Source organism: Convolutriloba macropyga, chromosome 3, assembly GCF_964194025.1.
Source record: "Convolutriloba macropyga chromosome 3, txConMacr16.3, whole genome shotgun sequence".
NCBI lineage: Eukaryota > Metazoa > Xenacoelomorpha > Acoela > Convolutidae > Convolutriloba > Convolutriloba macropyga.
The window spans coordinates 17517966-17545317 of NC_134470.1; the positions used below are offsets into that span (position 1 = coordinate 17517966).

The 27352-nt window shown below is 39.1% G+C and overlaps 1 protein-coding gene across 4 annotated transcripts in view; it reads left to right on the forward strand.

The window, feature by feature from the left end:
* Nucleotides 1-27352, forward strand: part of LOC142336910 (uncharacterized) — a 71863-nt gene that overhangs the window by 16179 nt on the left and 28332 nt on the right. For all 4 annotated transcript variants that reach the window (XM_075385890.1, XM_075385892.1, XM_075385891.1 and 1 more), the window contains 2 exons: nt 644-899; nt 9794-9947. In XM_075385890.1, coding sequence (XP_075242005.1) covers nt 644-899; nt 9794-9947 — 410 coding nt within the window. The remainder of the gene's footprint in view (nt 1-643; nt 900-9793; nt 9948-27352) is intronic.

Here is a 27352-nt window from a genome sequence, read left to right on the forward strand (position 1 = left end):
AGAGAGAGAAGAGAGAGAGAGAGAGAGAGAGAGAGCAAAAGAGAGAGCGAGAGCGAGAGAGAGGAGAGAGAGAGAGAGAGAGAGAGAGCGAGAGCGAGAGCGAGAGAGAGAGAGAGAGAGAGAGAGAGAGAGAGAGAGAGAGAGAGAGAGAGAGAGAGAGAGAGGAGGAGAGAGAGAGATTAATTCCACCAAGTCCTACCCTGTATGCAGTAATATTGACACTAGAAATTCTTTTTTTTTAAAAAAAAGTTAAACATCACAATACTTGCACAATTTAGATGAATTTTCATGATACTTAAGTAATTTTACCTCCTGTTTTAATCTACAGACGAGATAAGAGCTTTTAAAAACGTTTTTCACACAAACACACACACCCACACACACACACACACACACACACACACACACACACACATTTTTCTTCCTTTTTGAGATTTGATTACACAACTTGCAGTAACACTTATTAATTTATAAACGTAACTGGTGAAATAATATCAATTCCAACTGATTTATAATAATTTGAAATTTAATTCTCAATTAAGAAACTGATTTTCAAACTGAGTTCAGATTTTAAATTCTGTCCTTCCTTTTCATAAAAATTTATAAGCTTCCAAAGTAAAATGTTTATAAAATCTGTGCTTAGATAACGTTTCCACTTATTCGGGAATGGACCCTTTCAACCCAGACCCTTACATGAGCCCTGGACCTCTGCTGGGTGCATTTGAAAAATATACAGATGACAAATCGAACAGGATGACTCTTTTCCTCAGACAGGTTCTCTTCAGTCACTTCCGTTCCTCCTTCAACACTGTCGTTGTAGGGTCCAACATGAACAAGATCAATTGCATGATCGAGTTCCTCGAAGTGTATCTCCTAGAGCACGAACAAGACTGCAAAAGGTGACGTAAGATTGATCGATGCTCTCAGATGGGCAATGCACATAAGTTCTGGTCTCACGGTTTGGAAATCATTCCTCTAAATGTCTGACGACTATATACCTAAGGCTCCAGCTAAGGGAAAGTGCACGTAAAAGATATGCTGGACCAAGGTTTCGCAAAATTCAGAGATATTAATTATGTTTAGAGTAAGCTTATTCAATTTTATGAAAGACTTTCCAATATTTGACGCTTGAGTACAAATCATTAAATTCGCTCCAATGTCACGTCAATAGATGCGTTCAGTTTGTCAAAAAAGTGACGATATTTAGTTGGAACTTTCGTCTTTAGGTTATCTCCAAAAGAATTTTATTATGCAATTTTGATTTTAACTGAAATGACCTGCTCACTCTGCTGTGAAAAAAACGAAATAATACTGACAATTCACTGTTTTTCTGTCAGTTCTTTTTTTAGTCTGTTGGAGCTGAGCTTAAGGAATAACAAGCTTGCATAGGCGGGGAAAATAGAAACAAAACACTTTCTGTTGTCTTAGTCATTTTAATAGTTATAGTTCTAGTTCTAGTTACAGTTTGTCACGTGAGAAAAAAGAGAAAAGGGGGAAATAACAAAAAGCAACACACAGAACTCAACGTAGTAGCCGCAGAAAACGGCTGAAAGTATAACTCAGCAAAATATTGCAAAAACAAATTGTCTTGAGCAGTAAATAACGTGTTACTGTGTCTTGAACTAGAAATATTCCTGAGCAGTAAATTGTTACTGTGTCTTGTATTCAAAATATTATTCTTGAGCAGTAAATTCAGTTACTGTGTTTTGCATCAACGAATTATTGGAGCTGAAATTCAACTGTTACAACCCCAACTTCTGGCATTCTCAACTTGTGAGTACAAAAAACAAAAGCCAACCTAAGTTTAAGTTTAAATTTTTTTGCACAAACAGATCTTAGACATATATCTTTGTCTTTGATTTGTTTTTTCTATCGGATTGAACTGGTATACATAAAGAGATCCCGTATTGTGTGATCTGTAGCAATCCAGTTCGAATTGATAGTCGAAAAAACTAAGATTAGCCAATAATTACGAACATAATAGTTAATGCAACGGTAAGTACAGCAGAGCGGATATACAGTTACAAAAGCGAACTGCATAAACGAAGTATCCGGACAGATTTTGTAACCACTCAGAACGAACTGGGCGGTGTAAAACTTTCTTTGTGAAACACAAGGAGAGCAGCCGTTACATTTGGTCCGCCGACCCGGACAGTGGAATAAACTGCTGTCCAACCCAACAGTCGAAGTGACGAAGTCATCGACGAACGAGAACAAAACTCAACGAGCAATTCAACAACGCAAAGCCAATTAGGCAAAGTGCATTAGAAGTTGAATAGCAAGACTTAATTAAAGCAATTAAACAAAAGGTACTGTAGATATTCAAGCTGCAGTCCCAAAGTACAAACGCAGTGACTCCGTCACAGAGTCAGGACATTTTGCTTAGACAGATTAGCAACTCCGAAAAACAAATCAAAGCAAAAATTCAGGAAGGCCAGGAACTAATCAGAAACAACGATAGATCAAGCAAACTCAAGACCATCTATAAACAGGTGCTGAAACTTGACGACTCTCTTTGCATTCTTAACCGAAAGCGAGCAAATTTTCTTCGTGATTCTGAATTGTTTGAACGTTACGAAGCCGACCGACTAAATTTCTTGCAAACATTAAACGCAGATTGGTTACCATACATTCACGGAGAAACAAACATGACGGATCAACAGAATCAAACCGCACAATTGACAAGCGATGCAGAACCAACTGCCGCTAAGTCTTCACAGTCTGTTGTGGGAGTTTCTCAACAAGCTGCTGAACATGGAAACCCAAACAGGGACAATGATTCAAAGGCCTCCTCTGATAAACGAGCTAAAAAAGCAGAAAAGCTTGCGACTCTAGAGAAAGACTTTGCATCAAAAATGAGGTTGAAGAAAATTGAATCCGAATTGAAAAGGAAGGAGCTTGAAATGGAGATGCAACTTTTTGAAGAAGGTGCGCTGAAACTGGAATACGAGAAAGAAGCTCTTGACGCAAGAGCATCAGATTCTGATGATAGTGCAGCCCCTAGCATGCGAAGTAGATCACCATTCAACTGGAAAACCCCGAAGAATAAAGATGTTTCCGGTTGGCTCGATAACTCGAATAAATTCTCCAACTTGCACGATTATAGTTTCGAGCGTGCGAAAACCAGGATCGACAACAATTATCCCAGGGTAAGCTTCAATCGCGAAGGTGTACTTAAGTCACGGTCACCAAGTGGAGAGCGTGCCAGCGCAGCCCGGGAACAAGGCAAGTTTAAGCGCAATAAACCAAGCAGTAGCAGTCAGCTACCTAAGTTGAAGTTGAGTTCATTCGATGGAAATCCCCTAGAGTGGCCGGAGTGGTCGAACATGTTCAAAGCAACGGTTCACCATCGCGATATACCCGACTCAGAGAAAATGAGCCACTTGAAAACTTTGTTGACAGGTAAAGCAAAGTCAGCTATATCAGGAATGGACTATTCGGGAGAATTCTACGCTCAAGCGTGGGAACTCCTGGGACGCAAGTTTGGGCGACCTTACCTAATTGTCGACGCTCAGCTTAACATATTGCGCAAACAACAACCAATTCGAATGCACGACTCAACGGCTATAATTAATTAATCAATAACAATCAGCAACCTAGTTAATGTACTGAAGCAATACAACTATGAAGGCGATCTGCAATCAAGTTCAACACTGCAAGTGGCAATTGAAAAACTGCCCCCAAATTTGAAAGAAAAGTGGTTCTTTTTCGTTGACGAGTGTCAAGAAGATAGGCCCGATCTCACTCTCCTTGAAAAATGGTTAGCTCGAATGGCTTTTGTCCATGAAGGCATGCCATCAACCAAGAGCGAACGAAAGGAAGATGATCGACCAAACGCTAACAAGGAAATACGATTCTCAAAATCGTCAAATATTAGTGCGAGTTCGAATGCGAACGAAACGAAGCAAATGCAAAACAACAACTGTCCACTAGCGGATGGCACTCATAAAATATGGAACTGTCCAATATTTAAGAATATGAATGTCACCGATCGCTATGCAGCAGTGAGAAAAGAACGCTTATGTTATGGATGTCTGGGGAAAGGGCATGCAATCAAAGATTGTAAAGTCCACCCGTGCGGTATAAATGGATGTACCAAAAAGCACAACAGACTGCTACACTCAGAAAACCAAATGGACGAGGGTAGTCACGCAGTTAATGTTAGCGCAGCAACAATCAACCAGAGTAACCAAGTTACTAGTTTTCTTCAAATAGTTCCTGTATCGGTTCAGAGTGGTAGTAACAGGTTGACTACCTACGCTTTCCTCGATAGTGGGTCAACAGTATCATTCATCGATCAAAGTGTCAAGAATCAACTACAAGCCAAAGGCATGGACGTTACCTTGAACATAGCTGGCATACATGGGACGCAAGATTTGAGGACAGAGAGGGTTCCTATCACAATAAAGGGACTACATTCAAAGGTGCATTCGATTGAAGCGTTTGCACACCCATCAATCTCGTTGGGAAACACAACATATGATTACAAGGAACTGAAGAACAAATTCAGACATCTGAATGTTCCCACTAACAGAACATTCAACCTGATGGAAGTAGGCATCATACTTGGACAAGATGCCTACGAAATTCAACGTCCATTGGACTATAAGATTGGAACACGAAGTGAGCCTTTCGCCGTCTTAACAGAATTAGGATGGGTAGTCAGTGGTCCCATGACAGGCCAGAAAAGTCAAAATGTTTGTCATTTTGCCTTCACAGAAGATGTGAAAGTGGCAGAAAATATCCAATCATGGTGGGACATAGAAACCTATGCTTCCAAAATAAATGTTGTAAGTCAATCAAAGAAAGAGCAGCAAGCTCAGAAATTTCTAGAGAGCACGACAAAGTTTACAGGCGAGCGGTACGAAGTGGGCATGCTCTGGAGTGAAACAGAACCCAATCTCCCAAACAACTACGGCTCGGCTCTTGGTCAGCTCTACTCACTGGAACGAAGATTCCAACGAGACCCAAACTTAAAAGAATTGTATCAACAGTCAATTGATACAGATGTTGAAAAAGGATTTGTGAAGATCCTTGGCAAATCGGAAGTCAAAGGCACTTTCGGAAAGGAATGGTATTTGCCACACCATCCAGTACTAAACCCCAACAAACCGGGTAAAGTTCGCCGCGTTTGCAACGCTGCAGCAAAATACAAGGATATATGCCTAAATGACAAGTTGTTAGCCGGACCCGATCTACTACACGGATTGATCGGAACAATATTCAGATTTCGAGAAGGGTTATTTGCCCTAACCGCAGATATTGAATCAATGTTTCTGCAAGTGCAAGTTCCTGAACGGGATAAAAGCTGCTTGAGATTTTTGTGGCGACCAACAATGAACGAACCTGTGCAAATATACGAGTATCAACGTCATGTTTTTGGAGCAAAGAGTTCACCAACATGTGCCAACTACGCTCTGAAGCGAGTAGCCATCGATAACGAGGACGAGTTCCCAATTGCAGCAAAAACAATCCAAAACAACTTCTACATGGACGATCTCATCAAGTCAGTCGAAACACCTGAAGAAGCAATCAAGGTTTTCAAACAACTGCAACCTCTTCTCTCAAAACATGGATTTGAACTGAAGAAGTGGATCACCAACAGCAACGTGGTAACCAACGCAATCCCAGAGGACTTAAGATCAATCAGCAAAACAAAGCAGGTTGAAGTAGAACCCAGCCAGGAAGGGTCATCAGTGCTTGGGCTTCAGTGGACGATTACCGATGATAGTCTACAGGTTTGTAGAGGTACAAGCAAAGAAGTTGAGACCCCAATCACCCAAAGGAAGATCTTATCTCTAGTTTCTTCAGTGTTTGATCCTCTTGGACTGTTTGCACCATTCAGTGTCCATATGAGACGACTCCTGAAGAGCATCTGGACCAAAAATGGACAACATTGGGACAACTCAGTAGAACCTAACGAAGAAGAAGAGTTTCTGAAGTGGAAGGCACAGCTTCCAGAAGTAGAAGAAACCAGCATTGATAGAAGATACTTCAGCACAGCCAAGGACAAATGGGAACTTCATGTGTTTGCCGACGCATCTGAAGATACAATGTGCGCAGTGGCATACCTACGTTCAAAGCCCAAAGAATACCCAGCAAACTTAGCATTTGTAATCGGAAAGTGCAGAGTTGCACCAATGCGACACCTTTCCATACCACGCTTGGAACTACAAGCAGCAGTGATGGCGGTGAGACTTAAAGAACAGATAGTGAAGGAACACGAAACGAAAATTCACAGTTGTAACTTTTGGACAGACTCCACTACTGTTCTGCAATGGATTCATAGCTCCCACCGCAAGCAACAGGTGTTTGTTGCAAACAGAGTAGCTGAGATTTTGGATACAACTAATGTTTCACAATGGAATCATGTGAGTGGTATTAACAATCCAGCTGACATCGGGACACGAGCCATCAATGTTGACGAACTCAAGAGAAGTGAATGGCTCACTGGGCCGGCCTGGTTGAAGCAACGAGAGAACGATTGGCCTGAACAGGCAAATTTAACATTTGCTTCAGACGAACAAAACGACCAATTAGTCTTCTCAGCTAAGGTTGAGGAGAGAAAGCCGATGATTCAGTGGGAACGATTCAGCAATTACAATCGACTAGTAAACACAATGGCATACGTACAGCGCGTATTCAAAAAACACAAACCGGCAACAAAAACACTAAGTGTTGAAGAAAGAGAGGATGCACAAGCAAGCATCTTCAGACTACTGCAGCAAGAACAGTTTACGGAAGAGATGAAATCTCTCAAGGCTGAAAGGGAAATTCCAAAAAACAGCAAAATCCTCCAGTTTTCCCCATTCATAGACCAGCAAGGACTTATTCGTGCTCAAGGCAGAATAGGTAAAAGTCATCTGAACTTCGAAACCAAGCATCCAATACTGTTACATTGGAAGCACCATGTAGTTGAAATATTCTTGCAAAATGAACATAAGAATAATCAACACGAAGGTACTGAACATGTCAGAAACATAGTCCAGCAAAAATTCTGGATCCTAGGCATACGAAATGCTTTGAGATCGATCAAAAACAAATGCATTAGATGTCGAAAGGGAAGAGCCCAAACAAAGGCACCAGTAATGGCAGATCTACCTGAAGAACGATTAGTCGCATCAACAGTGTTCTCGAATGTGGGCGTAGACTATTTCGGACCATTCACAGTAAAAATTGGTCGAAGAAACGAAAAGCGTTGGTGCTGTCTATTCACATGCCTTACTGTACGTGCGGTACATATAGAGATTGCACCAAAACTAGACACTGATTGTTGTCTGAACGCAATTATGCGATTCATTGCACGAAGAGGCAAACCGGTCAAAATGATTAGCGATAACGGGACAAACTTCGTTGGAGCTGAAAAGGAACTGGCAGAGTATATAGCAGCATGGAACAAGGTGCGTATTGAAGAAAATCTGATTCAACAAGGTATCAGATGGAAGTTCAACCCACCTGCATCACCACACTTTGGAGGAGTGTGGGAAAGACTGGTTAGGAGTTGCAAGAAGGCAATGTACGCAGTGCTGGGCAATCGATCAGTCACGGAGGACGTTTTGTCAACCACGATGTGTCTTGTTGAACAGACGCTGAATGCTAGACCGCTGACACAAGTCAGTTCTGATGCTACCGATTTAGAAGCTATTACTCCAAACCATTTTCTACTTGGCAACAAGAACCTTTGTTTACCGTATCTATCAGGTGCAGAGCAATTTGTTGATCATAGAAAGCTCTTCCGACAAACACAAGCTTACGCAGACCTCATCTGGGACAGATTCCGTAAAGAATACTTGCCAACGTTGAATAGTCGAAAGAAATGGCAGACCACAACGGACAGAAGTCTTCAGCAGGGTGATCTTGTGTGGTTAGTGGAAGACAGTGACAAACGTGGATATTACGATCTGGGTCGAATAATCGAAACCTTTGAAGGTTCCGACGGAGTGATTCGATCAGCGACAATCCGAACGAAAGATGGATACTACAAGAGACCAGTAGTGAAGCTCGCTCCAGTGCTATCAAGGGACGAAGATGTTTTCATGAAGGAAAACAGGGCTGGCGATGTTGGAGCTGAGCTTAAGGAATAACAAGCTTGCATAGGCGGGGAAAATAGAAACAAAACACTTTCTGTTGTCTTAGTCATTTTAATAGTTATAGTTCTAGTTCTAGTTACAGTTTGTCACGTGAGAAAAAAGAGAAAAAGGGGAAATAACAATAAGCAACACACAGAACTCAACGTAGTAGCCGCAGAAAACGGCTGAAAGTATAACTCAGCAAAATATTGCAAAAACAAATTGTCTTGAGCAGTAAATAACGTGTTACTGTGTCTTGAACTAGAAATATTCCTGAGCAGTAAATTGTTACTGTGTCTTGTATTCAAAATATTATTCTTGAGCAGTAAATTCTGTTACTGTGTTTTGCATCAACGAATTATTGGAGCTGAAATTCAACTGTTACAACCCCAACTTCTGGCATTCTCAACTTGTGAGTACAAAAAGCAAAAGCCAACTTAAGTTTAAGTTTAAATATTTTTGCACAAACAGATCTTAGACATATATCTTTGTCTTTGATTTGTTTTTTCTATCGGATTGAACTGGTATACATAAAGAGATCCCGTATTGTGTGATCTGTAGCAATCCAGTTCGAATTGATAGTCGAAAAAACTAAGATTAGCCAATAATTACGAACATAATAGTTAATGCAACGGTAAGTACAGCAGAGCGGATATACAGTTACAAAAGCGAACTGCATAAACGAAGTATCCGGACAGATTTTGTAACCACTCAGAACGAACTGGGCGGTGTAAAACTTTCTTTGTGAAACACAAGGAGAGCAGCCGTTACATAGTCTGAAAAATATAACCCGTTGGGATGACCAATACAGATAATTGAAATCTATTTTATCTGCGTTCAAAGACCATGTACCTTAATCAAAAGCCGAAAAATATATATTATTTAAAAGATATCAGTAAGCTCCCTAATCTTCACAAAAATTCCCTCTGACGTGAAAGAACAATGAAAGATGAAGAATACTTTCTCCTCAAATAGACTATCGTCTTTTCCCCAAACTTCGCACCTAGATGGATAGATTTGTTGTATATATGTTGGGATACATATATATGTTGGGGTGCATATGATCCCGGGTTGACCTTTCTTGGCAACCATATCCAAGAGCCATATATGGTTCCATACACGCCATACAAAATTTTTGTTGCATGATCTTACCATGGTTGCCAAGTTTTCCATACAAATTTTTTTTCGCGTTTCAGCGATTCCATGAAAGGGTGGGTATACACGTAGAAAGTAGACAGGATAAACCACAAACAGAACATTTTTGGTCTCTATTGCTCTTGTATGGCATCCAAGAAATCTTGTATGGCATCCAAGAAAACTTGTATGGCATCCAGGTCTGGCTCTTGTATGGCATCCAAGAAATCTGTATGGGATACATGGGAAAAATTTCCCCGCATTTGTGGAATCACGACGATCAAGTTGCTTAACGATGTAATAAGAGAAATAAAATTATCCCTTCCTTTAAATTCACGGTATTTTTTTAAAGTAATTGATTTCCCAAAAATCGTGTCAATTGATCATCGCCCAATAAAAAAAAATCAGAGTGAGCTACTGTTTAATTTTCCATTTCCCAGGATAAGGTCTTCCACCCAGTCATCTCTGATCAGATTTACTAGGGTCGCGCAGAAGGGGGATGCGATCCTTCCATAGAGCCTGGCAGGACTACCTACGACCTCGAAAGACTGATTATGGCCCCATCCAGATTCGGATTTTTTGTCTTTTAGGTACTGCCTCACTGTAGAGCACTCTCGTATAATGCCATTCCTCCCTCTGCAGGGAATTTATAGAAGGAACAATTCAAGTACTGGGTCCAGGAAAGACGCAATTGAAGAGCCCATGGAGCGCCTCTTTGACCGAAACAGTCCCAACGCACATTCGGTAACTTTCACCCACAATTCATTGATTGCTGTTATTTTAGTTATTGTACCTGATGTTGCAAAGAGTTTGTAGCATCAGATTTCGGAACACAGCACCATGATTGGGTTAGCCTGGCAAGCTAAATTAGTTTTACCACCTGACTACCATCTAAAATAGTCAACTTAAACGACAGCGCAACTACCGCAATTTCTTTTTAACCCCTACCCAAGTTCGAAATCGTCCTAGGAAAGAAGCAAAGCATGCCATATGTAGAGACATAGGCAGAGACAACAAAAACCAATCGATATGATTTACGAAGGCCATAAGACAAAAGTCAAAGCCGCCGAAAACGTCGCGACAGTTAACGAGCAGATTTCGCTATTGCACAATGAATATTACCACACGGTTGTTATCGCCACCGAGAAGTTATCAAACTCCGAGGCGAAGCAGAGGTGTTATGATAACTTCGAGGGCGACAACAACCGTGTGGTAATTTTTTAATCAACACCTGTTGCGATCATGTTTGTTTTTTAAACTACAAGTTTATCAAACTGTTTCCATCATTAGACTAAAAGTTTATCACCACTCTTTTATCGACACTGTTTAATTAGTAAAAGTGGCGATAAAAGAGTGCATAAACTCGTAGTCTAATGCTGAAGTGTTTTTCCAGTGCCGATCGGGCATTAACATTTATTTCACTGGTAGTTTATTTAACTGCTGTTATCGCAACAGGTGTTGATTAAAAATATCAAAAGGATTGTTAGCAAAATTATTACCGATTCCTCGAAATAGGCGTATAAAATTTTGAAGCAAGAATCATTCTTCCTAGGGTTTCCGTGTACAAACAATAGCAACCAACAAAGTTATAAAACATCACGGACCAATAAAAGAGGAAAAAAGAATACATATGCCGATAGGGTGATACTCGGCACCCAATCAGCACATGCATTCTTCCTCGGTTTTCGGAGCCTACCCGACTAATCATGTTGTTCTATTTTTAGATGACACAGTAAGCTTATTCATTTTCCTTTTTCAATTTTTAGCAAAACATATAGCGTCATAATTCCCCCCACTTTTTTCAGCTGCCGTATTGTTCCTTTTTGAGTGCGCGTTTGTGTTTGTTGTGTGTGTGTGTGTGTATATGAGTGTATGCGTGCGTGAGTATGTGTGTTTGCTTGTGTTGTGTATGAGTGTGTGCGTGCGTGAGTATGTGTGTTTGTTAAAATAACTTCCTGTTTGTTAGAGCAAGCACATTAATTTGTCATCGCTCTTATTATCAACACGCTTTATCCTCACATACAAAAAACAGTATTTTTGCCTAAACGATTTTACTCTTTCTAAACAGTTAAATCTATTCCTAACTTATTCAACCTACGTATTCGAAAAAGGCTGCGTGTTTTCTAAAAAAATTATCAAAAAAAGTTACCAAAAAAGTAGTTACAAAAAATGTGTACCCCCCCCCCCTCCATCAACCCTACCCACCCGCCCACCCACACACACACACACACACACAAACAAACACACACACCCACACACACAAACACACACACACAAGCGCGCACACATTCACGCGTTTATACGCAACAACTGACTGATACATGCACACTGTCAGCTTTTCTTATATTTGCAGAAAAAATTACATTTTGTAAAATAATTTTTACAAAATGTAAAAAATTTGTTTTTACAAATTGTAAAATTTTTTACAAATTGTAAAAATTGCTTTTCTTCAATAGTATTTCAAATTCTAAAAACAATCAGTTTATCTAACAAAATGTAAAATTTTTACAAATTGTAAAAAATTTTTACAAATTGTAAAAAAATTTTTACAAATTGTAAAAAATTATACTTCTCAAAAATTATTTTAAATTCTGAAAACAAACAGTACATTTTACAAGTTTTTTTTACAAATTGTAAAACTTTCATCGTTCCAAGTAATCTTTCAAAAACTAAAAAATGCACAATTTTTACAATTTGTAAAAGAAAATTTGCAAAATGTAAAAAACTCTTACTCTTTTTATCGTGATACTTGTCTGTCGGATCAACTCATTTTTACAAAATGTAAAAATTTTTTACAAATTGTAAAAAACTTGATTCACTATGAAAACAACCTTTTTGTTGATTCGTTTTGTGTTTTCGAATTTTAATTTGAGTTAGTGAAGAAAACTGATTGGTTAATTTTTCTCTACTTTTCATTCATTCTTTGCTCGTTTTTCGTTTTTGATAAATTTTCTGATAGGACTCAATGCTTTAATTCTTTGTTTTTGTGGATCATTTTTCTGATTGGTTGGTGTATCGACTAGCAAGTTGAGGTTAGCTTTGCCTCGCTCCAAGTAATTCATTTTGCTCACACTGTTGCTAACCGTCATTTGGTTGCTCCTTCTCAACTAAATGTTTTGCTTTTGTCCTAGCGTTGTTGTTTATTCGAATAAGCTTTACTTAATTTTGTCTTGCTGCTCTAATTTTTTAGTTTTTACAAATTGTAAAAAAATCAGCTTCTACATTTTACAAATTGTAAAAATTTCAGCTTCTACATTTTACAAATGTAAAAAATTCAGCTTCTACATTTTACAAATTGTAAAAAATTCAGCTTCTGCTTTTTACAAATTGTAGAATTTCAACTACGTTCCTCTTACAAATTGTCAAATTTTTAGGCATTTCATTTAACAAATTGTAAAAACTCAACTTCTACTTTTTACAAATTGTAAAAAACTCAACCTCCACTTTTTTACAAATTGTAAAAAACTCAGCCTCCACTTTTTACAAATTGTAAAAAAACTCAGCTTCTACTTTTTACAAATTGTAAAAAAATTCAGCTTCTACTTTTTTTTACAAATTGTAAAATTTCAACTACGTTTCTCTTACAAATTGTCAAATTTTTAGGCATCTCATTTTACAATTTGTAAAAACTCAACTTCTACTTTTTTACAATTTGTAAAAAAAAACTCAGCTTCTATTTTGTTTACAAATTGTAAAAAACTCAGCTTCTACTTTTTACAAATTGTAAAATTTCAACTATGTTCCTCCTTCGGAATGATTGTAAATTCTCTATATTACTCCTGTTTACAGATTTTAAAAAAGAGGATTATTTCTAACAAGCGAGGGATGTCTTGATGAAATTTTACAATTTGTAAAATTCGGTCTTTCGCTGTTTTTGTTTTCAATCAGCAAAAAAAATAAAGTGATTTCTCATTTTTTACTTAGAGCTCTTGTTTGCGTTTTTGAAAAAAACAGCCCTTACACTTTATTTCAGATTAGCTTGCACTACTACATTTTGTTTCTCATTGGAAGAAAACAAAAAGTGGAGGAGTGTCATCCTACTTATATCCAAAATCATCTTGGTCTTCATTCCGACAACATTGTTAGTAAGTTAAAACTTTGATTAAAACACAGTTTGAGCCATGAGCGTTTTTTTTTATTTTTTTTAAAAGAGGAAGTGCTTGCCAACTTTAGGCAATAGTGATTGCAACGTTTTGATGACAAAATTAGAAAACAGTTTCTTTACGATCGATTTATCATCCAATGCGTCGCTTGATTGCTATCCCGACAATACACTTGCGTCCTTCCGTAAATCACTCAGCGCACCTCTAGAACTTGACGATAATCAGTGGACCGTTTCCCTCTCTAGCATAACTTGCCCAAAAAAGTTCTTCAATATCGTTGAAGGTAAATTTGACTATATCAATGGAAAACTTGGCATCTGCTTATCAAATTGTCGTGTTCCTAAAGGTTTGTACAATAGCGTGTTCGAATTGATTGATGGCATGGAAAAAGGAATCTATGCATCTAGAGGACGAGAATCTATTTTCGATAAAAGTAAAAAAGATTTTCAGTTTTTCCCGAGAAAAGAACTTACGTCCAAAGGTGTGGTTGTTCTATGCGAAGGAAAGGATTGTGTTCATCTGACAAATGTTTTCGATGATCTCAGATACATATTAGGATTAGAGAAATCTCCGTTGGAGACGCATAATAAACTTTCCTCTGGAAACAACCAGTTTGAAGATAAGCCAGTTTTTCCAACGGATATCAATTTGTATCATCTTGCTTTTGTTTATTGTGACATTATTGAGCCACAGTTTGTTGGCAATACCAAGGCACCCTTATTAAGATCTTTCCCCCTATCTGACGCAACTCAAATTGGTCCTGAAAAGGTGGAGTCCTCCATCGCAGGCCGTTTCGGATATCCAGCTGTATATCGTCACTCTTTTGACAAAACTCAATCTAAGCTTGTCAATAAAAACTATATTCACGATATTTTGATTGAAATTCGAAGTGATACTGGGAAACTGATACCTTTCACGGGAGTTGGTCGTACCTACGCAACACTTTTCTTTCAAAAAATTAGTTCATAGTTTCATTGCTTCAAATAATTTAGAATGGCGCAGTGGATCAGAAAACGAAAAGAACAAAGTGACCTCGAGCGACAAAATGCACAGCCTTTCACCGGAGTAACGCCTGAAGAAGATCTTGAGGTATCGAAACTGGATAACGTGTGGGACCTGGATCCAAAAAACAACCGATTTGTCAGAGTCGGGCTCAGAAAATTTGAAACGAGCGTATACGCCTACATTAAGGTCTTCAAATTAACAACTACGGTTGATTCAAAAATCAATACAATATCCGATAAATGGACCAGACAATCGAGTTTATCGCTCACAATGGACGAATTGATCAACGTCACAAAAATTATTGGCAGTGAGTCCAGTGAAACCTTGACTGAGACAGATTTGGCACTCCGGGAGTCTTTTGAGGTGGCAATGACTTCATCCCTTGAAGCGATAAGATGCAATAGCGCTCCCGTTGAAGGGAAGAAAATGAAGACAAAAGTTGTGGAAGTTGAACACAAATTAAATGGCGAAACGATTGGCGACGAAGGCGAAGTTTACACCCAGTCTCAAGTTGGGGACGACTTTCCCGAAGACTTTGCTATCCCTGTTACAGAGGATTTATCATATCGAAATGAGCAAGATGCAGATATTTGGCGATCCCCAATCAAATTCAAAGCTAGTCAAAAAGTGAAAAAAAGCAGTTCTTCCAATATGAAAAAATTTTAAATCGTCTGAATGATATCACACAGTTTTGGTTCAACTGATTGATTGGCTACCAGATTATTATTATCCTCTCCTTGATCAACCTATATACAATACTTTTGTATTCTCTTGCTACTATTTTTTAAATAAAAAACTTTTTTGCAGCTTTTACTCGTCATCTCATTCCAGCCATTGTTGGTCCTTTTTTCAAACCTTGAACAAACTTATAGTGCTGTGTTTTTCAGACAAGTATCAATGACTTCTGTCAGTTCTTCTGAAGCAGTGAGTTGCGAAGCAATTGACCTTAGTCGCGGCCATAACCTTGCTGTGAAGCGGGCACGTTTGACAAGGCAACCGGACGGTTTTCATGTTACACTGGAGGATGATGAAGGCAATTCTACCCGGATTGAAATCGAAGAGTCTGTCGACGACAACTCCCAACAAGCGAGCTCTAGCACTGAAGTTGTTGACTTGGACAATGAGGACGTTAATGACGAGGTAATAAGAACCTTTTTGCTTCAAAACACCTCCTTTTTTCTAGGATGACATATACTGTACTGTATTGAGATGGGAAGTATCGAACCCTAAAATATACAAAAAACAAATCACTTCGATAATTTGCTGAGCCTCAATAATTTTATTGTGTTTTGTTTATGATAGTGGAAATGTTCAAATAACCCAGATAGCGCAAATAATTTGGGATTGACGTAGTGAAGGAGGTTGTCAGTAAACAATCAAATCAAATATCGCTGGGCAATATGATACTCAAGGCTATCGCAGAGGGTCAATGTAATGATCTTTATGCGAAGTTCAAATATGTTGCAACGCGAGAAGAATTGAATAAGGCTTTTGACTTCATGATAGCTAATTTGAAGAGCCTACTTCTCCAAATAAACATAGGTTCTTCGGAGACAAATAACATCAAGCGTTATTGTTGGATGCTTGGTTTTTTGTACAAAGCAAAAAGCGACCTGTTCAATGACAATGAAGACGAGAGGCGATCAAAAGTGTATAAGAAACTTTGTGTAAAAATGCTGTCATGCTCGAATGTGACTCTTGAAGACTTGATTCTCCGCTGCCAAACCATAGCATAGCAAAAAGTTCAACCTACCATAATTCATTTTTCTTGCGCGGATTTTGTTATGTCTAAAAATTTATTGTACACTTTTTCTTCTTTCATATGTGTGTGTATTACTTTTCATCTTATGCTATGACAGTCAGTCATTTATTGACTATTTAGTTGTTTCACTACCAAATTTTTTATCTTATTTTTTGAATTTCAACGACCAACTGAAAGAAGCAAGTTTATTCAAAACCACCTTGTCTTCAATAATATTATGAGGAATTATTGTTAAACTCATTAGAAAAAAAAATGTTCTCACAAGATCACCAATTCAGCCACTTCTGTTTTTCAGACCACAAAATGCAGAGTGGAAATCAACCATGTGCAATGTCCGACAACCCGTTATGCTCAAAAGAAGTTGAAGTTTACGAAAAAGTTTAGATAGCTGTTCGTCAACTTGAGCTGTCACATCAGTCAATTACCATTTCGATAGATAACGGATCCTGTACATGGATAGAAGCTCTGAGAAACCTGGAAAGCACAAAGGCTTTTGGAAATGTGCTCTACCATATGGGAATCATCAGACGTTTCGCTTCCTTATTCCAATGGAATCGACTGAACAAGACTCTCGAACAAATTTATCTGAGGCTGGCGGATTGCTACAGAAAAATTGACATGCACGACGACGCAAAAGCACTCAGCTTAAGAGCGTTCAATTTATCGCAAGAATATAGACAGCGTAATGAGGCACAAAAACCAGCGACGATCCCAGAGTGATTGTTCCTAAACTAGATTATAATGAACGTTTTTTCGAACGTTTATAATTTTTGTAAGCTGCCTAACTTTCACCTTCAAATATTATGTATAGTTCAGAGTGTTTTTACTGATATTAAAGTACTTTAATTTATATCCGGGATTTAACCTACAGCTTTTTTGAGAGGATTAAAAACGTGTCAACCAACTATTGGACAGACTTTTTTTCAAAAGATTTGAATGATATCTTTCCAATCAACCAACCGTTAATCAAACTTGATCAAACTGATTTTGTTATTGCGGTTTCTAACGTATTTCCTGCGTTTCAGTGAAATGAATGTACAAGCCAGTGCAGATGAAAGGGTTGTCTATCTTGACAAATGTATTGCGGCCTGGAACGATTCACTAATTGAAGCAAGTGAAGGTATCCGATTAAAAGAGATGAATGATGTGAAGGCGGTGCAGCTTCTAAAAGGCCTCAGAGACGAAGGTTTACGACTTCATTCGTTGCCAAATATCAAAGAGTTTTTGACTGGTTTTCAGTGGTTCAGCATGACATATCTGATGGAACGAACCTATCAAAAACTTGGAGAAATTCTTCTACGTCTTGGTGGTTCCTCTAAATCTGAAGCTAAAGAATGTCTTTATATGGCAGCGGTTTTTGCCTGCAAATATGTTCAGAAACCAGCCAACAAATGATTAAATTGTGCCTTTAACTGTTGCTTTCAAATAATAAGTAAAACTTGCTCCAAACTTTTACCACCCATGCTGCTGTGTTTAAAGCCGCTAATCATTTTCCAAACAAAACATTTTCTTTTGTCATTTCTGATGCGCTCACTTTTTGTACTCGAGTTTTCTAATTATTTTATGATGACACAATATTTTGTTCTTGGCTCAACATAAGAAAGAACACGAATTCTGTTTAACATTTTTTTTTGCTGTTCGAAATTGATGATTGTTCTCTCTCTAAAAACGACACAAACAGACCGTCGTCTAAAACTAATAATTGAAGAATCAGGTTCTAAATTTGATACCTGTTTTCAGAGACTGAACATGTCAAGTGAAAACACACACACTAATGGCAGCAGCAGCAACGCTACTGTAGCAGAAGCACCAGACCTGAGCTCAGCTAGTGGTTTTGATCCCTCAACCTTTTATCAAATAACACGAAGACCGAAAAGAAGGAGCTCCCTACAAGCGGTCAGTTGCGACTTCGAGGTCAGTTTCCGAGGTATTGAAACCCAAATTGACAAAGTCAAAGACATTTTTAATCACTTGATAAATTTCCTAATTGAAGAATTAAACCGTGAAAACGAAAATACTAACCACCGTATACGCTTGGTTCTAAATGCTCCGAGTCTGAGTTACCCAGTTCATATACCTTTCCAGGAAGCGGCTGATTTTATCATCGATTTTGTGTTAAATGAAATTGAGCGTGTTTTAAATTCAAACGAAGGGTTCGACATCAGTAGCGATATGAAAGTGAATGTGTTATCGGTGTCTTTACCTGCAATGGGTGGCTATAAAAAAGGCGGAATTCATAATCGAACTATCCCCGACGTACTAACTTTCATATCACAGAAGCGATCAGTTATATCTATTCATACTGATGAATCAAATAATTGCTTATTAGCAGCACTAGGCGTAGGCATGGCTCTGGCAGATAACGGATTACAGCAGGCAAAGAAACAATTTTCAAAAAAATACAAACAGGATTTGGAAAAAAAGCAGTTGATATTCAAACTGAAACGGTTTTCTAATTCGGATATTGATTTCGAAAACAGCGCGAATAAAAAATGGACTCTTGACAATCTCTCTATGTTGGCCAAAACCGCAACTCTAATACCATACAACATAACTGTGTACGATGCAAAGTTCATGGGTGTTTATTTGAAAAGTTTCAACGACGGCCAGGAGAAGCACATTGATCTGTTGTACAACTCAGACGCAGAGCACGTTGATGTAATCACTTCAATGAAGGGCCTGTTCAACGTTCGGTTTTACTGCTATGCTTGTCATAAAGGATTTTCTACTGTTAAACACTTGTGTGCAGCCAGTTCGTGTACAGAGTGTCGTATGCCAAAGTGCAGAAACAGGGCTTCTACTGCGTTCAATACTGATTTTTTTGGACAACAGACGTGTTCTACGTATCGTTGCCAAACTTGTGGACTAATTTTGAAGAGTCAGCTGTGCTTGGATGCGCATATAACGCAACGTATTTGCTCTTATTTCTACAAATGTCCTGGGTGCAATCTTACTGTTTCCCGGCACTCGGCGTCCACTCATCAATGCAGCAAAAAACGATGCGTTACTTGTTCTCAATTTTACGATTTCTCACAAGGAAAGAAACACGAGTGTTTTGTACAGAGCCCCAGAAAACGGACACGTGCAGCCCTGGAGACTGATGTTGGTGAAAGAACGACTGTTGATGGTGATAACAGAAATTTTGCCGGCAAGAAATCAAAGAGGAGTAACCTCTCCAATTCAGTGTCCAGTTCTGACGCTTCCTTCTCGCGACAGGAAGAAGAAGCAGAGCAAGCAGTGCCAGACGAACAAACTTGGGCCTTTGACATTGAAACTGATCAGAGCTGCGAACAAAAGAATGTACACAAACCGGTTCTTCTGATTGCAAAATCATTTTCAGGAGTTGAGAAATCTTTTGTTGGTTGCAATTCAGTTAACGATTTTTGTCTTTGGTTGTTCGACAACAAAGAGCGTGTCAGAAAGTGCGAATGGTTCATTGCTCATTTTGGAAGTGGGTACGACTTTTTGCCAATCTTGGAGTGGCTATATCAGAAACAATGTTTCATTCCAAAAATTGTTCTGAGAGGCAATAAAGTTGTGTCACTCAAAGTGGGAAATAAACGGTTTATTGATTCATACCTGTTTATACCTATCCCTCTTCGGAAATTTTCAAAGACATTTACTATTGAAGAGACGGAGAAGGGATATTTCCCCCACTTTCTTAATTCATCTGCAGCTTTTGAAGGTAAAACACCTTTTCATACAGTTTCTTCGTGCCCCAATGGACAGGAATGCGGCTTAGTGAACATAGTTTCCGCTGATTGCCCTCACTGCATCAGTAGGAGAGATGACAGACTTTCAATACTCCAAGGATTAAATTGCACAGCACGGACGCTACCAAGAGAGTGCCATGAGAACTCAAGAGAATGCCAGGAACCAGATTTTGCCTTCCTACCCGGACAGTTCCTGCCGCGGTGTCTGTTTGGCATTAATTCCCTAAAAGATACTGAGGATTTTAATCACTTCATTCAGTGGCATCAACAACAAGAGGTAATTTACAAGGAAAACTTGCTAGTTTACGACTTTCAGCTAGAGTTAACAAAATACTGCCAGTCAGACGTTGAATTATTGAAACAAGGTGTTACCACTTTTCGACGACTGATTAAGAAAACATGCAACAACATTGACCCCTTTCAAATAGCATGTACTGCTGCATCAGCCTGTAACTATATATACCGACAACTGTTCATGCCTCCAGCCTCTATAGCAATTTTACCATCAAACGGATATCGCTCGATGGAGAAAACTTCGTTCCCGGCTAATCAATGGCTCTGCTGGATCGAACGTACCGAGAGGGAAAAAAACAGGAATTTTGAAATCAAGTTCTACAAATCAAACTCGTTGGGTGGTTCTGCTTCAAAAAACGATAAAGAAGTTCGAGAGCAAAAAATTGGCCCGTGCCGTGTAGATGGCCTCATGTTAAAAAAAGAGCGCTCCGATGAACAAGATTGGATCAGCGATTCTAAAGTTGTGTACAGAGCAATTATTTATGAGTTTTTTGGTTGTTATTATCACGGCTGCTACAAATGTTATCCAAATCGCAAAGAGTTTAATAAGAAAATGGGAATGACTATGGAAGAGCTTCATTTCACCACTTTTCAAGAAAGATTTCAGTTTCTCCAATCTCAAATTGAAAACAAAGTTCGCCACAAAACGACGGATGGTTTAAACTATGTTATTGAGTCATGTGAAAATATCTGGGAATGTCAATTTAACGATTTAGTTAAAAGCCATTCTTTTGAGGAAGCGGCAAAAATTGCTCCTTTTTCTAACGGCCACTATCATACCTCAAAGTTGAAACAACTGGTGAGCAGTAGCGAGTTTTTTTCACCACTCAAAGCCAGAGACGCTTTTGTTGGCGGTCGGACAGAAAATTTCTGCACACGTTGGCACAAAAAGAATTGTAACCAAAAGTTTCGGTATGTTGATATTTGTTCCTTGTACCCGTATGTTAACGCGTCGTGCCCTTATCCTGTTGGTCATCCGGACTTTGTGCTTGTGGCTCCAGTTTTTGATGAAAATGTGTCGGAAAATCCGTTAAGTCTTCAGCGACGAAAAGTGCTAGCATCACGCTCGAATGATTGCATTTATTGTCAGCCTTTTTCGGAAGTTGAACAAAAAATTTTGGATGAAGAATATTTTGGATTAATCAAATGTCTTGTTCTGCCGCCGAGGAATCTCTGGATACCAATTATCCCTTTCAAGTATAATGCGAAACTTTTTTTCCCGCTCTGCAGGAAGTGCGTGGAAACCACTAGTTCTAACAAACCCCAGCAGGCAAATATCCCAATCGATGGGTCAAATTGCTCGCACAGTGATTACCTTGATAGGGCTTTCTGGTGCACATTTGTGACTGTTGAACTACGATTAGGGATTCGTTGGGGCTACAGAGTTATTGATGTGTCGGAAATTTGGTCATGGAGCACTGCAAGACGCTCATCAAACTTATTTCGGGAGTACATAAACACTTTTTTGAAGATAAAAACAGAAGCGAGTGGGTGGCCAGTAGAGTGTAACTGTGATCAGACTGAAACTTGTAGCCACAGAAGAGACTTTCTGCGCCACTTTGAACTCAAAGAGGGGGTTAAACTGAATGAGGAGAATATGGAGAGGAACGAAGGCTTACGTTTCATCTCAAAAATTCTTCTCAATTCTTTTTGGGGTTATCTTGGTATGCGTGAGAACCTGCCAAAAACGAGGTATGTCAACAATTACCCTGATGTCGTAAAATACTTCACGTCTAATTTTTCTCGCGTTATTGACGCAACTCTAGTGGGAGAAGATTTGATGCTTCTTCAGTACCAAATGATTGACGATGCGGCTGATATTCCGAGAAAATCTAATGTTGTTTTGGCTGCCTTTACAACCGCCCACGCCCGAAGCATACTATATCAGCATATTTCGAAAGTGAAAAATCCTCAAAACGTTTTATACTGTGATACAGACAGTATAATGTACATCGATGAGCAAGTTAGTGGTTTGGATGCTCATAGGGATATACCTATCGGTTCCTATCTCGGTGATATGACGGATGAGCTTCCAAAAACGGTCACGGTTGATAATTTTTTTAGTGGTGGGCCAAAATTTTACTGTATCAATGGACGCAATAATGAAACAGCTGCTGAGTACAATGTTTTTAAAGTCAAAGGTCTCACTATTAACAGAGCAGTGGAGAAAACGTTCGATATCGAAGCGTTCAAAAAACTGATTCTTCAGGAGGTGCACGAGCTGCGCTCCCCATTTAGCTCAATGCGTCGTTGCGTTAAAACTGGTAAAATTCAAACACAGTTTTGCAAAAAAATGACTAAGATAACTTGTACTAAACGCTGCTTCGATACTGATACTGGCTTATCTGTCCCCTATGGTTTCTTATCCAACTTCAAACATTAATGTAGCCAGTTTGTATTTGGTATCAGTAATTTAATTTTTGTTTCTTTTTTCAATTTGAAGTATTAATTTCTTTTCACACTTTTTTCTCCAATTGTTTATTTTTTGAACAGGAATTGCAAACCATGCACAAACTTCGTCTTGTTTTCAGATTATTGAACGTTATGTCTCAAACCAAGTCAGACAGCACTCAACATTGGAGCTCAGAGACGATAACAGACTGGTCAAGTAACAGATATCTAGAAAAACTGACTTGTCACTACATTGCGGTCGACTCCTGTCAAATGAAGAATATGGGCTGTTGCATGAGCGTTGATGGGTTTTATTGTTGCGGGCCAAGTGGCCAACTAAGAGCTGACTTAGATCTAATTAATGACACTATTGTCAGCTCTATTGTGCGCGCAAACTATGTTTCATTGTTCCTGTTCATCCTTTCGATAATTTTGCTGTCTGTCGTTGTGTGCTGTATTATTGATGCTACTCATTTCCGATGGTCCCCAAAACAGGAAATTCAGTCAGCCGTTAAAAGGAAATCGAAAAACCGGCCGGCGACCGAAGTTCTTGGGAAAGGGATTGCGGTGGACGGGCAAACACGCTTGCAAGAAGAAGACAAAAATTCATCTGACTTGATTTGCAGGGGTTGCTCTGCTACAACGCAAGGCGAAATGTCCGCGGCTTCATGGTGGCAACACGATTCAAATTCTGTCCAAGCTCTCCAGACTACTGCGCAAGTTCACTCCGTTCCTCCCGATCTCCTGGTTTCCAATGCAAGTAAGGAAAACATGACTGCAGTTCTACCACTGATTGGACCACAAAAGTATATGCAGTATCCGGTTTTGTATGGAAGAAAACACTCTTTACCAACAAGCTCTCGAAACATTTATTATACACCAATTTCCGTTCAGAGAAACAATTCTTTCACGACAATTTCAAAAGACAAGCCAGCAAATGTAAGTCATTTCGTCAAAGATAATAACCCCTCTACTTCTCACTTTGGAAGCCTGGTCGAAGACGTGCCCGCCCGAAAAAAGAGGTTGCCATCTAAATCAAGTGTAGATGATAACACTTCTACAACAACAACAACAACTTCGACTTTTTCTCGTAAGCAATTGTATAGTTATGGAGACCTTGAAACGCTAGTTTGATTGATGGATTGATCATATCATGCAAAAGAAGAGGAGCACTTGATGATCATTTTTAAAGCAGAGACTCATGGCTGTCTGTCTGTCTGTCTGTCTCTCTATGTTTGTATACCATATCTCGAAGGTTTGTATTGTATTTCAGCAAACATTTGTGATGAGTTAGTCTTTATTGATGACAGTACTTGTTGCTTTTTACTGTACAAAAGATTGAAGTGAATGAAAAGAGAACTGCCAATTTGAGGCAATTTTTTGTAACTTTTAGATTTTTGATAGTTGTAGGTAGATCTAATTGTTTAATCATTAACTAACTACCGCACTTGAATGTTATTCTTTTCGTTTTCTTTTGTTGTTTCATTTGTGTACCTATTATTAACTGTGATGCAGGGGACACTGATTTTTCAGAGTTTTGGTATGGAGTTTAGTCAAGGTGCCACCAGGAACTATGCGCATTTTGTGTTCTACCCCAACAATGATTGTGAGAAAGGAGCAATAGAGCAAGGTGATCACATTTTGGAGGAGCTCTGTGCAATGCTACAGCGTGAGCACATTGAGTTTGTGATTGGTGCCCATCTCTTTAACTGCCTAAAACAATGCGGTTTTCCAAATGCAGTGTGTGTGACACGAAAAACCTCACAGAATCAACATCGTGTTCCAAATTCAGCTCAAAGGTGCAATCTTATGTCGTCCACTAATAAGGAAGCACCGGAACTTTGCGAGAACCATCTTCATTTGTTGATATACTGTAGAGATGACTCCCAATCATCTACAAGTAATGCCCAACCAGCGACCACAACAAACTGGAGACCTGAAGAAGCCGTAGCACGCGTCAAGCACTATTTCAGTTTTCAACTACCGAGGTCAGAGATGAGATCAGGCTTCAAATTCTTTCAAATACAAGTGTGGTGTCCCTTCTCTGTGTATGCTGCTTTCGCTGGACAAATAAAAAATAAACAACCTTATGCTCTTGCGCGCGGGGAACAATTCGACTTGTTCAGTTCAACATATGACGCAAATGCTGACTTGAACAAATATTTTCCAAAGAGAGCACCAATTCTCCGTTCCAAGTGCCTGTTTGAACTGCAAATAAAATTCTTGGTAAAATAGTGTTGTGCATATGGACAGCAATTTAGATTATGACATCTTTGGTTTTTCTTAATACAGTTTAAATACAGCATAAATGTAAGATTGAAGGCAGGCAAGTAGAATGTATCCTTGACTCAACTTTCACGCGCTCTACGCAACTTTATCCTGATTGGTAGCCTTGCTCATAACACAAGATTTGGTCTTTTCAGAGAGAGATTTAATGGCTCTCCTACCAATTTCTAGTCAGTATTTTGTTCGCATTTGGTCAAAAGATTCGGTCCTCAATGCATCTACGCATCAGAACCCGCTTTTGCAGGAGCATATCGAACCCAATATTGAGGTGTTTGAGCGTATCAGCAATTTGAGCTGCGAAACACAAATTCCAGTGAGCAGCAGGCACCTGTTTCTGACAAAACAGTTGGACGCTTCTCGTGTAGGAATCTTCAAGAGCATTGCTACTTTCTCCGTAACAGAAATGAATCGTATTTGGGGTTTGAAGCCAGCCATTGACAGCCTGCTTTTTTACTACAATTCAGTCTACAATTACCGACAAGCGGCAACATCATATTTGCCTCAAAACCAGCTCCAGAATGCTTATAATCGGTTCGCTCAACAACAACAACAGCAAAGCAACAGCCAAATGAATTCATCTCAGTTCTTTTGTCCACAGTATGATAGTGCATCGGACGCAACTTTGGATTTCAATCTGCATTATTTCAACCAAAACAACAACAACGCACATTTACTTGAAGATAATCAGTCACACATTGCAGCTAGGTCAAGTCTTTCCACACATCAGATACCGTTTGCGGCTGCCGCTCGAATGGACTCTCATTCGCTTCCAGTGCAAAATCAGCAACCATCACCAGTGACATATATTGCTGCACCATCTGCTACGTTGTTGCAGCAGCGAAACCGTTTTCAACAAAATCAATTTGGTAGAGCTGCCAATAACAATCTAAACGTTCGACATTATTCCTCGGCTGATCTTTCAAATCTTTCCAATTACACAATTGGAGAAGAAAGTGAAGAAAACAACAATTCCTTAGCGGGAGTAGCCTGTGTGTTTCAACACGTGGGAGATGGATCAAGCAATGATACCAAACAACAAGTTGCCGGGAGGGAAGACAGAAATCTTACTTCGTCGTCGGCAGAAGCTCTTGTAATAGCTGGTGTTCCTGATGGTTACTATGATGACGCTGAAGAGGAAGATGATGAAGACAATATCAATACTACTGACGTTAATTAGAAGCTGATGCTATCTATTAAGCTGCTGTTTCGGAAAAAACTTTTTTTATTTCTTGCTACTCCTTTACGTTTTACTTTATATTTTTTAAAGCTGCTCGCTTCTTTGCTGCCAGAAAAAAAAAGCTGCTCGCTTCTTTTTGTTTTTGTACTGTGTCTTCTTTTGTTACTACAAATGGCGCTTCTTTTCCTGTTTCTATCTAATTTTCTTAATTTTTGTTGTGCGAAGAAAAGTAATCAAAATTTACTGCTGTTGTTGTTGATGATGTTAGATTAATTAATAAAATGAAAAATATTTGTCAAAGACCTAGACCATACACCTAGCTATGCAGTTTTTCATTATCAAGTTCTGTTTTGTAATGGTTGTTTAGTTGGTTGATTGATTGATTGATCGATTGATAACAATAATTTTTTCGATAGATATTTGTTTGTATGGCAAAGGAAAAGCAAAGAAAACAGCAATGAGGAGTTTGTCAACAATGAGATGGATGAATGGATGGATAGATGTGATAAACATCATTTTTTCATAAACTAATTTTTTTTGGTATATTTTCACAATAAAGTACCTGTATTTCTCAATAGAAAAAAAAAGTGTTTTGTTTTTCAGATGCTTTGAAGACAAAACAAAAAATCGTTACAAACAAATTTTCTGCCTGGTTTCAATTGACTGACTGGCTGAGTGTCAAACAAGTATCTTGCCCGACCTAATTTCTAAAGTGGTGGCTCCCCATCATTTGCAACTGCAGCGAAAAAACACATTATTCACAACGAGATGATTAGAGAACAACAACAACAACAACAACATGTGGCGGAAGAAAAAAGCAGTTGTTTTAATTCTGAGTTGAAGAACAACGCGGACGACATGGGCGCGCGCTCTCCGGACGGCGCCGATGGCGGACGCGCTGCCCGAACGAACGGCGGGCCGCCCGCGGACGACGCCGAGCGGGGCGGCGGACGCGCTGCCCGGACTTCGGATGGCGCGCAATCTTCGGGCGGTGCGACGCCGTGCGGAAATTGCATGAAATTGTTAGGAACTAACGCAACAACAACGACATCAATGGAAAGCAGCCACTTTGATTTAAATGGGAAGAGGAGCAGGAGGATGACTATATCCGAGCAAAATGTAGACGAACAAGGAATGAACTCAATGCGTCCAATTGCAAGTTCGCTCCCCTTTTGTGGCGTGTCAGCTCTACTGTCAAAGACAACGAGAGTGCATCCCTCCAGTCAGTCCACTGCACTGCGTCCAAATAGTCTTCAACTTTTTGATCAAACAACAACAAATCATCCGCTGCAAAAAAGACCTAAGGCGCAGCAACATCAAAGCGTTTGTCTTTTGGAGGCCTACCTCTGACATTTGGTCTAGTTTTCCCTCATCCATTTTGTTGAACTCAACACACAAACACACACGCATGAATCGAA